Source organism: Ammodytes marinus (assembly GCF_949987685.1).
Source record: "Ammodytes marinus genome assembly, chromosome: 11".
Lineage (NCBI taxonomy): Eukaryota > Metazoa > Chordata > Actinopteri > Uranoscopiformes > Ammodytidae > Ammodytes > Ammodytes marinus.
The window spans coordinates 11,650,602-11,663,676 of record NC_137215.1 but is presented as its reverse complement, the minus strand read 5'-3'; the positions used below and the strand labels follow the sequence as shown (position 1 = coordinate 11,663,676).

Sequence of the window (13,075 nt, the reverse complement as noted above, 5' to 3'; positions counted from 1 at the left end):
ACGGACGGATAGCAGGACGGATATTGATGTATTAAATGAATGAATGGAGGGATGAGCCTTGACATGAGGAGGAGAGAAACCAAAGCATTATGTTCTTTTGATCGAGATGAGAACAAAAGTCAGGAAACCAATACCTTAACTCCCTGGCTCTAGCTGCACTCTCCCTGTTCTGGTGTGCACTAAAAAAGAGGGATTGTTCCCTCTTAAGGATTTCCAAACCCTCTTAAATGCTATCGACATGTTGTTATTGTCGCTTCGCATTCCCCTTCAGCTAGAGATTGTATAGCTGTTATCCTGCTTATAACAAAGAGCCGGCTACATGCCAGTGATGTGTAAGATTGGGGATGCTTTGTAAGCGGACTACAGTTGTACATGATGTCCTTGATGTAAATGTGAGTTGTAGTAGGTTAGAGTTTCATCTGGTTTTTCATGAACCCAGCGAGGGGAAGTTTAACCTTCGGATATTTCAAAATGATGATACAATGTGAATGGAGAAGCATCTACTGTTGTGAACAGAAACAGCTTTAGAGTTTTCATGAAAACATCCAATATTGTATTTTCGTGGGGGCTCACAGCAACAACTGGCTTATTTTCACTCTCAAATTCCTCAATTATAACTTTGACTCCCCCCCCCCCCCCCCCCCCACACACACACACACACGATATTATATATATATATACGCACACACACACACACACACACACACACACACACACACATCACTTACATCTCACTAAGATGATATATTTCAAAAGCTGCTTCCCACTTGACCTGCATAGACATTTAGAGCAAAGTCTCTGAAACAAAGTTCACTTCTGAACTGTCACTTATTACACCTGCGTGATAATGGATGTACTGTCTGAGGATGTAAAATACAATAGAATCATATCTTTCACTTAAATATGCATACACACACACACACACACACACACACACACACACACACACACTCACTCAAACCCAACAAATACCTTTTTTTCCCCTCTGAGAACGTCAAGTGGCAGTCCAGAGTGGTGTCTCTCTTTAGGCTGTGTTTGGTATAATTGGCAGCTGATTAATCACAGCTAATTAAATGTAATGATAGAGAAAGGTGGCCAATTTTGTGCTAAATGGTCAAGGTTAGGTAGAGGATTGTCAGGAGCCCGAGGCCTATTATTGCAGCATGTAGCATGTGTGTTATAGTCAAGGTTAGGTAGTATTGCTAAAGAGTGGTGATCCATTATGTGTTTTTGTGTGTGTGTGTGTGTGTGTGTGTGTGTGTGTGTGTAATAAGTGGCCAGGTGATTAGTGGAATTAGAACATTAGGAATTGAGATGGAGAGGGTTTGTTAAGTGGAGGTGAGACTAAGGTTAGATCTGTCTTTCTCTTTTTGTGGATATGTCCATAGGGGTAAAAGAGAAACCTGTAAAGATGTTTTAGCATTTAAAGGCCACACACAACCCTTTAAGAGACAGATCCACACACACACACACACACACACACACACACACACACACACACACACACACTCAGCTGTGGGTTAGTGTTTTCCGGGTCAGAGGATTGTCCTAATAATATGACCTGATGACATTTTTTCCATTATCTCTTTGTGAAAGTACAAGTATCTCTGCTGTTTTTTTTTGGAACGTCCACTTTGTATTCTTTATATCCTCCTGTTCGTGTGTAAATTATGTGCTGCCTTATTTCTGAGGATTTTGTTTTCTGTCCAGATTAGGGAGATTTGTCCTGACGGATTCAAAATCCCAAACACATTTGTGTGTGTGCGTGTCGGCGAGTAGATGTGTGAAGGCTGTTTTGAGCCGCAAGACTTTACCAAGTAAAGGGAATCAGAGGCAAAAAAAGATGGAGAGCTTGCACTGGGCCTTAGTCTCTAAGAAGATTAGACAGACAGAGAGAGAGAGACTGAGAAACACATTTTAATTTGTCCCTTTTGGCTGGTTAGGTAAGAACATAATGCCTTTGCCTGCCTGACGGATGGAGAAAGCAGGAGGAAAAGGCTGAGTAGGAGCACGGAGAGATTTGGAGGGAGGGATTGAGGGAAGTGGGGATTGAAAGAGGGAAAGGATGACGGTGGTCGGAGAAAAGACAGGCTTCATCCCTCCCTCTCACTGTATGATGGGCTCCCATCAAAGAGGCCAGCGGAGATTGAGTACTGTTGATCCCCGTTCAGATTAACTTCCTGGCAGATCGCTACTCTCTCTCTCCCCCCCCTCCCTTCCCTCCCTTTCTCAATCCCAGTCTTATTCCGATTGTATCAAAGCCCTCAAGAGACAGATGAAATCCCGACCGCTGTTATTATTCCCTGATATTAATCATCTAGTCACTCCACATATCAGGCTCAATCTTAGCTACACGAGCCTGAAGTTCAATCTATGTCAACCCCATTTGACAAGCCCACACGCTCTATCTATCTGCATATCACTGTCTTTAAAGTGTAACAAATCTGCCAAAAATGGAAGACTATATAGGGGGTTTGGGACTTAATAGTTGAACCCTTTTTTAAAGCCTGAAGTCCCCCTCGTTTGATTCATTTGTCACTTCCACACATCATCTACTTAGTGAGCATTTCTGGCCGTCTTGGGATCTGAGAATTTGTGATGGGCATTTTCACGACATGTAATATTCTAACATAAAAAAACATGATCAACAGATGAATTGATAATGAAATTAAATCTTTAGTTGCACTTAAATACATGATTATATCGGTGCAATATTAATGTAAAGCTCCTGCACTCAATTAAAAGGACAAGCAGCTCCTTCAGCAGACACATGTATTGATTCTTATACAGTTTATGAGGCTATACGCGCTGTGCATCAACTAAATGGAAATATTGCAAGTGCTTTAAGCTGGATGGGTTTGTATAGAACTATAGGCATTTGCCCTATTGATAATGCATTATGCTTTAAAGTTTGTATATTTCACTTGTATTTCATTGATCTTTAATTCATTCAGATTGATTTCCTGCTTGTTCTGGGATTAATGTCTGACAATAATCCATGCAGGATTTAAAGGACCATTCTGGTTTATTACAACTTGGGGCATTTTGCCTTAATCTCTATTCCTCATTACGTGGTCTGGTCATTACCACAAGTTAATTGCTGAGATCGGGTAAACGGTGGTATAGCTAAAATAAAACATTTGCCGGGGCGAAAAATCCACCACACCCACATGACTTCCACATATAATAATATAATGATAAATAATTCCACAGTAAAAAAACTGAAAAATGATTACAGTTACAGTACTCGGTCGTGCACAATAAAGTGTATCAGAATATTATACTACCTGAAATTAAGTGACCCACTCAAGTCGAACCTACAAAGATACAAGATGCTTATTCTTCACCTTTTGTCTTGTTTTCTTCCTACTACACATTTTGGAGTTAGTAACTTTGTACCTGCATGTAAAGAATTGGCTTGCCATCCATCCATAAAATCTGAGTATGGGTTTTTCTTTCTTCAAAAAATTCTTATATATATATATATATTTTTTTTGTAGACTCCCGGGCTGAGGGCGCGGCCTGGACGCCTTCAGTGGTATGCGGAGAAATGCATTACCAACAACCAGGTAACCCAACCACACAGGCTGAACTAATCAAGGGCCACAAAGGCTGGCGCAAAATACAAAAATTCCATGTTGTTGTGTCTGTGTGTATAGTTGGAGACCTTGGAGCAGATGGTGGACGTGACAGCCAAGCTGTTTGAGTGCGACAGAGATGAGATGTACAGTTACCTCCTCCGTCTCTGCAGTAAGCCTCTCTCTTCATTTTGTTTGACTGTTTTCTCTGTATATTTATTTTATTTACACCAATTCTCCTCTGCTGTCATGACCTCGTGTGTGTGTGTGTGTGTGTGCGTGCGTGCGTGCGTGCGTGCGTGCGTGCGTGCGCCGGCGACTGGGATCATTCAGAAGTAAGAGCCGAAGATATGGTGTGATTGCTGAAGTGGAGAGCAGAGCAGATAACAGTTGTGATTGGAGTGTTAAAGCTGATTGTCAACCCATTACCCACACTTCGCCCTACACAGACAGACACACACACACACCACTAGTTTTTTGTATTTCTTAAATTACATCATAGTTGAGGAGGGTCAGTCAATTGTTCAGATTAGTGCTTTGATTGCCCTCTCTCAGCATGCAGCGCTTTGTAAAAAAAAATGACTTTCTGATGTAACCTCAGCGGTGAGTTTCAACCAATCTAGCCGACCATACATCCACATGGGTTTGTGTCTAGTCTTCAATAAAGAAATTACAATAGAACACACATTTTTCCAATTCTCATAGTTTTTTTTGTTGTTGTTTTTTTCTAGAGGAGTCAAACAACTGGCAGAAGGCAGAAGGCATTTGGACAAAGATGCAGGAGGAGAATGCCATTCCCAGGGAGAGGACCCTGCGTTTGCTCGCAGACATCCTAAAGAATAATGGCCAGGAGGTGCCCTTTGAGGTGCCTGAGGTATGAAAAAAAAAAAAAAAAAACACTTTATAATATTATATACATCCTAGTAATGCTCATTAGACTGATCTGCTATTCAGAATAATAATTACCTGGAGCTTCCTGTGGGGGGGGGGGGGGGGGGGGGAGAGAGCAGATGAAGCCTGGAGATTCCCCAGAGCTCTTGATGTCTCTAAAAGTGCCTAAGGTCATACATAACACACAACCAACATTTATTTCTTTAAATCTTGAATGGACTTGGTTGGATGGGCCTTTTGGTTTTTCACATTGAAATGATCAGTAGACAACTTGGATATTATTATTTTTATACTTTTATTTATATTTTAAATCATTTAGCAGGCAGAGATTGGTCAATATTCTCAATTTTTAGCTTCTCAAATATGAGGATTTACATTTTTCCTTTATTTTATGTCATAGTAAATTAACTTACTTTTTTTGTTTTGCAGCTTTCATTGCACAACAGGGTAGTTGTACATCCCATTGTGCTCTGGGAAGTTATCGTCCTTTTTCAGATTATTTTTACAGTATTTTATAGATTAACGTTTTCAATGGTGATAAACATACTTGTAAATTGCAGCTCTATGTTTATATTCATATTTTGATATAGTTTTCTTATAATCCAAATGGAGTATTTTTTTAAATCCTAATGGCAAATTGCATTGTTAAAGCAGCCAAACCACACATTAATGTCAAAACACACTAATAAGAACTATACACAAGAAAGAAAAACACAAAGCCATAAAATAATTAAAAACCTCAACTAGGAACTGAAGTAAAACTAAAAAAGTAGCACCCTCTTACTCTGACAGTAATGATAGCCTGATCATATGCTGTACCAAGGAACTCACAATATGCTGTACATTCTTAATGCAGATCGAGTACTGTGTATTGCCCTTTGTTGATAATATGCCATTAAGCTTCATTGAAGCTGCATAGATGAGTATTGCCAAATATAAAGAGAAGCCGAACTCCCATCATTTATAATACAACGGTCTCATTCCTAATTATTTTATACTGCTTAGATTAACCAAAGAGCCAGCTGACCCCACACTCTGATGATAGCGACTAACCCCAAAAACCTCTGTAGACTCTTATCCACCTTCCAGCGCCCGCCCCCCCCCCCCCCCCCTCTCCTCCACCACATTAAGCCTCTGTTCATTACATGAAGAGGAAACAGGATTGAGGCTCTGATCTGAAGTGTGGTCAATCAGAGCGGCTGGCTGGTGAAAGGAATTACAGCTTGATCCGTCTGTAAATCTCTAATGCCAGACTAATTTAGCCAGCAGCAGCTAAATGCCACCATATGTCTGCCGCTGGATTCTTTGTCACATACTCGCCTGTGGTGGCCTCGACGGTTTGACAAATTAAAGTGGACAGAATTTGAATATGTATGAAAATAATGAAATAAAATAAAGATATAGGATGTTTTTTGTAGAATTATATTTTGTTCAATAGCTTTTTTTTGTTTTGTTGCTACATTCCTCTCCGCTGCATTTTTCCTCCGCTTTGCTTTGCGCCTGAGCGTGCTCCAGTAGCCCGCAGCGTGATGAGACAGGAAGTGATTGCATTTGCCTGGAGCGATGAACTCGGTGACCCCTGGGGCTCTTGAGTTGACACTTCAGCTCCGGCACACACAAACCCTCTCTTAACGCACGCACGCACACACACAAACCCTCTCTAAAGCGCACATCACACACACACACACACACACACACACACCCTCACCCTCTTTAACGCACACACACACACACTCACTCTTTTTTCTTTTTGCCCCTGGGGTGCCAAACCTAATTTGCCCCCAGCCAATACAGCTTAACCCCCTCCCCTGGCTGCTACACGGGTGGCCAAGCATTAGGGGACCCTGCCCTGTCGGCCCAGCATTATTGCACTGTCATACACACACATACACATACCAGCTTATTGCCTGGCGCACAGTTAAACATGTATACTGGCTTGAATGCTGGTTTTAGCAGCATTTTGATGGAAACGTCAGATGCAGTTTTATCACCGTTTTCTATTTTTTTTCTTTTCTTTCCAGACCTGGTACGAACAAGCTGCCACCACAAAGCAGGTCAAGTCAGCAGCCACCCCTACCCCAGCTGACAGTGGAACTGACTACCAGATCCGTCTGATGACCCTGTGTAAGAAGGGCAAAGCCAAAGGTAAGCATCTGAAAATTATTCAGTGTTTGTATTTAAAAAGATTCTGCTCGATGGAGCTTCAAACAGACTGCAAAATATTCATTGACTGTTTGGTTTTAACTACTGCAAGTACCAATATGTTTTCATCATTTTGAGGGAGTTGAAATTGAGATATTAACGTTATGTTTCACTCCTTTAGCTGTATTTGTGAAAACAGATTACTCTCTTAATCCAATAATATGAAGATTATCCCTACTTCTGATTCCCTTCATCCTGTCCGGCCTTTGACTCATATTTGCTTTTTTTCTCCCTCCATCTCTTGCTCTATTTCTACAGAGGCCTATGGGATACTGAAGGATGCTGAGAAGAAGGGTGTGGCGTTAGGCCCTGCCCCCTTTGACCACCTCATCCGTGCCCTGTTGGCCGAGGGATCCATGGAGGACGCCATGGCGGTCAAAGACATGTAAGTGCCCTAATCGGTCATTCTGAAAAAACAAAAAGTATGGTTTACCCATCACATTTTAACATTTTGTCCTGGGGTCTGTCTTCTGATCACCACATACATACATATGAATATTGTGAAATATAAAAACAGAGTATCTTAGTCTTAGACCAACACGTGGTGTGGTTAATAGAAAACTGCAATAACTCTTGTCAATCCAGCTTGACTTTAGTGCACGCCCATTTGTCATGTTTTCTGTGCTTTGAGCGTCCAAAGAAGACGAGAGTGCATAGCTGTGAAGCGGGTGCCTTTCACAAAAAACATCAATCTTCTCCTTATAAGTAATGTATCGTGCGCTCTTGTGTTGTCTTTTTAGGTAATCTACTGTTTTCCTTTATCTCCTTTTGTCCCTTTCTTGATATCACTTTTTTCTCTGCAGAGGCAAAACACAGACGCAAAGTGTTCCAAAATAAATAATAATAATATGATGACATGACACAATGAAAGAAGAGGTTTAAAAACAGCTATTACACTATCATTCTCTTCCTTGGTTTTTTTTCCGGCTCCCCACATGGTTCCTCTCTCTTTCCTCTGTTATGTTATGAGGAATAATCCTATCAATTTTGCGACCCGTGTTTCAACAAGCGCGAGGCAATACTCGAGATAACCCAGTCTCCCGTTTGAATTGGTCTATGGCTTCCCTGCGTGGATAAAAGCTTTGTTTATCTGCACTCTAAATGAGAATTGAAATGAGCTAAGAAAGGAGAGTCTGGGAAAGATGGAAATTGGGAGGGAAAGAAGGAGATGAAAAGGAGTTGAATAGGAAAGGAGGAGTGGAGGAAGGCTAGATCTTATCTGGGACGAGGTTAATGAAGACGCTATAGGCATTAATTCTCTTTGCACGAGGGTGTGTGTGTGTGTGTGTGTGTGTGTGTGTGTGTGTGTGTGTGTGTGTGTGTGTGTGTGTGTGTGTGTGTGTGTGTGTGTGTGTGTGTGTGTGTGTGTGTGTGTGTGTGTGTTTGTTTTTTGGGGTAATCTGGACAGAATTGAGCAGCGGGGTGTTTATGGCGAGATTAAGGGATTGGGAGAGAGTGATGATGAGAGAGAGAGGAAGAGGTGGATGGCGGATTCATTGGCTAATGCACAATACCCCTAGAAGGAGAAGGGGGAGAGAGAGAGAGGGGCAGTGAGAGTGTGTTGAGGTGAGTGAGAGGCAGCCTCTGGAGATTTTCTTCAAACCCCGATAAGAATACTTCTGACCCCAAACACACAGCCCCCCCCCCCCCCCCCTGCTCTCCCTGGTCACCACGGCAATCTGTCGGCGACCCTGTTACCGCTCCAATCTGGCCTGGTGTCGCCGTGGTGATAAGGATTGCTGCTACTGGCCCTGATGCTCAATTGAGCGGACGGATTAATCTGCTTGCAGGGGCAATAATAAGGAATCAAAAAAAGACGAGAGGCCAGCTTGATTGAGGTTTTAGTGGCAAATAAATGAAAAGGGAGGGGGAACAGCAAATAGACAAGGGGAGGGAGGGAGGAGGTGCAGGCCTTAATACTGCATTGATCGGTTTGTCCCTCTCAACATAATACCACACTCAGATATACAAACACACACACATGGAGCAGCAGCTCATCAGGAAATAATCAACTGTTTAAATGTCTGTATTATTTTCCGGGGGTCACAGCAGGCGGTTTTACAAGAGGCTCAGACGCGCTGTCAATCACATGCCTTCCCCATTGTCTTGTATATCTTGTGTCTATCAGCTCATGCGTTTATCCACATATCTCAGTGGAGTCATAATTCTTTTCGGAAATGCGATGCCTTCTTAATGGCCAAGTGCATATTTCTCAGACTAAATATATAGATAAAGATATTAACTGCGACATCACAGATTACAGATTAAGTTTGGCATGTAATGGTAGAGTACAGTGTCGGCTTTAAAGTTGGAAATAATGGATCTTCAAATAGCCTTTGTGCAATCCCCACTGTGGTAAGTAGTTAGATGTTGAACCCAACACAATTTTCTGGTCAGAGTCAATCAACATGAATGCGTGCACCATGTTTCATGACAATCAAATGGCAGCACTAGTGGGAGAGTCTTGGGATCATTGAGGTATTGCATGAATACTATGAAAATATGTAGCTCAGCCATCCACAACCATAAAGGATGTGGCAAAATCTCTCTGCGTAAATTGTTTGTTTTGTCCTTGGGAGCTCAAACTTAGACCAATGTCGACAAGATGGCAGAAAAAAGTCCCATGCAACAGATTGACACATATCTGACGTGTGTTGTTAAAAACTGATATCAAACCCAGGAAATGCTTTGTGTCTCTCCCAGTGCTGCCGTCCATGTGCCAGGCTTCCAGCTGAGTGATATCGCCACCAGTTTGCTCATCATAACACACTCCAGGAAAGGCCAGGCTAAAGGTAAGGAGACACACACACACACACACACACACACACACACACACACACACACACACACACACACACACACACACACTCACACACTAACTGACTTCTTGAATTCTTCTGCAGATGCTCTTGAGAAACTGAAGTCTATGCTCCAGGCGGACCAGGTGCCCTCTCAGCTGGCCATCACCAGACTGGTTCAGGCTCTGGGTAGTGACGGTAATGTCACAGGGATCCAGGAAGTGGAGTCACTAATGAAGAGCCTGGGCACCACCCTCAACCTGACCAGCATGGTGTTCATCAACAACACTGCCCTGGCACACATCAAGAAGTAAGACCGCTGAGAGTGGAACGTGGAGAGGTTGAATAATGGACAAGACTTATCTTTGAGTTGAAAAATGCACTTAAAGCATGTTCACGATTTGAAGATGTCTTACTCTGGTTCACCTCAGTTCACTCATTCAGCCATTAGAGTTACATGAAATATATGATAATCACATCAAATTCCACACAAAGGGGCTTTAACTCAGGATTTTGGTCTTGTTTGACTCCAAAAAAGTTGTAATCGTATCACCTTTATCTCTATTTGGTATCAAATACTAATCATATGTTGTCAACTAAGGGTAAGGACGGACACCAAAAAGAAACAGCAATTCAGGATTGCACATAATTTCAAATCATGACTAAATTTAGTGTCCAATGTGAAGACGTTTATACTCGGTGAACTCTTTTGTTATTACTGTGCAGCACGCAGAGATAATTAGTTAAAGGCAACACCAGCAGCAGCAGGGAATGACGAGACCCAGGTTGACACACTCTTAAAGTAAAAGCTCACATGCGGGGCGAGTGGGGCGTCGTTGAGTACAAATAGGAAAACACAGGCGCGTTATAGGATTATTCATGGATTCCTTTTAATGTCATGAGAAAACACCCGTCCTCCTCCCACCGCTGCTCCACTGCTTCGTCGCTTCTCAAACAACAGAGAACAAAACATAAGACACATTGTGCATCAAAGTTTCATTGCGCCACTTGCCCGCATTAGCAGCCCCCCCAGCTTCTAGCGAGAGGCCGTTGTCCCCATGCCAACTCGGAGGGACAGCTAAAGCAGGAAGTGAAGAATAGAAAAATATATATAGTCTCACGCCCGGTTGGCCACCTTAGCGCTAGGGCCCTGTCACACTGAACCCTGACCCCTTGGAAGCTGCGCCCTGAGCGGCTCTGACACGTGCGTCCCCCACCGCCGTATCTTGACTCAAGCTGACTGGTTAAGAGCCGGGGCGGAAAAAAGCCGAGCGGGCCCCGGAAAAGCGGAGGCAGCCACATTTAGAGGGGCCCCCCGCTGAATTATTCAGACGGTCCCAGTCGCAACAATCAGCGTAGATATGTTCCCACCACCCACCTCCTGTACGCTTTTACATATACATACACAGACACACACACACACACACACTGTATGTTAAATATTCATTACGACTGGTGACGGTGTGGAAGGGGAGCAGTCAGCGTTAAAGTGTTAGTAGCAAGGTTGGGTTGCCAGATTGAGTTGTTTCAGATTTGTAGTGCTTTGTGGTTTGCAGGCTTTTGTTTCATAGCGGCAACCTCAGCAAAAAAAAATAGCATTTCACAGTGTAAGTGTGTTCGAATGGGAAAGTGAGTTGATGGCACTCAGTGGGGGAGTTAATGGAATAAATTAAACCAATATCATCGTATTGTTAAGGTACAATAACAACATGTCTAGTGTGACGGTTGAATCGTGGCTGATTTATTGTGTATTGTTTTTTCTCCCAGCCCCAGTTTACTCAGGAATTACAGCCATTATGGCCATTTTTGAATCGGACAATTTACATCCAATTCAGGGTGTAGTAGTGTATCTGATTAGAATGAAAGTAAGGGTTTGCAGAGGTTTTGGGTGCTGGATAGGCATAACACGTTCAACTTTCAATAATGAAATCTACTCACCCTATTAACCATAACACTAGTCTTAACCACACCATGGTTGCCATTAAATGTTAAAGAAAAAAAAATAATCATTGGTAAGTTTTTTACAGAATGGTTTCTCCTATTTTGTCTTTTGAAGATAAACAAACATTATGCAGGTTATGCGGTTTTGATCTTCCATAACTTGAACTAATAATTTTTTTTTCTTCAGCGGTGATCTGGAGTCAGCAGTGGAGGTGTTGGAGCCAGTGTTCACTAATGCAGACAGCGCCAACCCCAGCATGTCCTTTGTCTTCAGGAAGATTCTGGAATCTGACAATGATAAAGCCTTGGACAAGTGTAAGACTCACTGACAATGCACAAGCAAAATGACTTGATTTAATAGATGAGTATAAGAATGATGCAATCAAAAACACAATGTAATGATAAAACCACTGACCAAAATGCATGTTGTTTTTATAGTGAGTGCTATGGCGGAGCGGCTAGCCAACCATTTTGCCTGCTACAGACCGGCTTCAGATCTCTTCCTCCAGCTGTTGGATATGGACAAAGTGGAGGACGCCAAATTCATGCTGGCTGTGAGTATGAGTGTGTGTATGTTTCTGTGTCGGTGACCATGTGTTCAAAGAGCCAACACATGTACTTGTGAAGTGTCGCTGGAGTATTCCGAGCTCCTCTGTGAATCCAAAGGTACATTAAGGGAAATTCATATTCAGTATTCAGTACTTTTGTCTGTCTGTCTGTCTGTATATCTCTCTCTTTGTCTCTCTGTCTTAGTTTTTGGGTTTGGTGTGAATAAGCTACAGGTTCCAAGATGTATCTGGTTGTGATGCACTTTGTAAATATTGGAAATATTGGAGGGAAATTGACTAGGATTCATGCAGACACACAGATACATAACTCACTGCTCTCGCTGCGTTTTCTTCATCACTATTTAAACACGAAGCAAATAAATCCATCAGACTGTTTCTCATCACACGTGCTTAAATTACTCTAAATTTTTCTTTGTGTAAAGGGGAAAGGAGATAACTTGCTAAGCTTTGATCAAAATGGGATATCGTTGCTGAAATAAATCCAAATATGTTATTCCCCCCCACCCAAATGATCCATCTTTGCACCAAATGCAATACTTTGTTCTTGTGAAAAACTCAATCAAGTGTAGGTACTACACATGTACTGCAGCTGGTTCCTGATAGTTTACTTTAGGGGGGAAAGCAAAACTTTTTGTGACCACTTTAGAATTAACTTTAAAATCATTGGGAGCACTTTTGAGAGTCTTTGCACTTATCTCGCTTCATTCTAAGTAATTAAAGAAATTAAAAATCCCAAACCAATCAACAAGGGAACTGATGATGAATTTAGGTCCATCCAGTCATCAGAGCCCTAGTGATGGTGGAGCCACAGTCGTTGACTTATTCATCCAGAGTCAAATTTGTGTCAGGAAATGCTTTGCCTACGTTCTACCACCACCACTACTACAAGTCTGCCACTTCACTTATTTAACGCAGTTCATATATTACAGCTCAATGATTTTGCCTTGAGCCTGGGGACATGAATATGATGTAGGGAACCTTAGATGGGTGGCGAAGATTGAGAGAATTCTGAGAAAGACACCAACATCAAGATGGACGCAGCTCTCTGCTCCTCTAACAGGGATCATCTGTGATCACCCCTCTCATTCATTCAGCT

The 13,075-nt window shown here is 42.2% G+C and overlaps 1 protein-coding gene across 1 annotated transcript in view; it reads left to right on the top strand.

Annotated features, from left to right (window-relative positions):
- Positions 1–13,075, top strand: part of lrpprc (leucine-rich pentatricopeptide repeat containing) — a gene marked incomplete at its 5' end in the record, with an annotated part of 53,611 nt that overhangs the window by 33,174 nt on the left and 7,362 nt on the right. Inside the window, 9 exon segments of the mRNA XM_080037205.1 lie at positions 3,501–3,569; positions 3,660–3,750; positions 4,310–4,452; positions 6,491–6,614; positions 6,930–7,056; positions 9,375–9,463; positions 9,575–9,779; positions 11,598–11,725; positions 11,849–11,964. Of these exon segments, the coding sequence (XP_079893331.1) occupies positions 3,501–3,569; positions 3,660–3,750; positions 4,310–4,452; positions 6,491–6,614; positions 6,930–7,056; positions 9,375–9,463; positions 9,575–9,779; positions 11,598–11,725; positions 11,849–11,964 (1,092 nt within the window).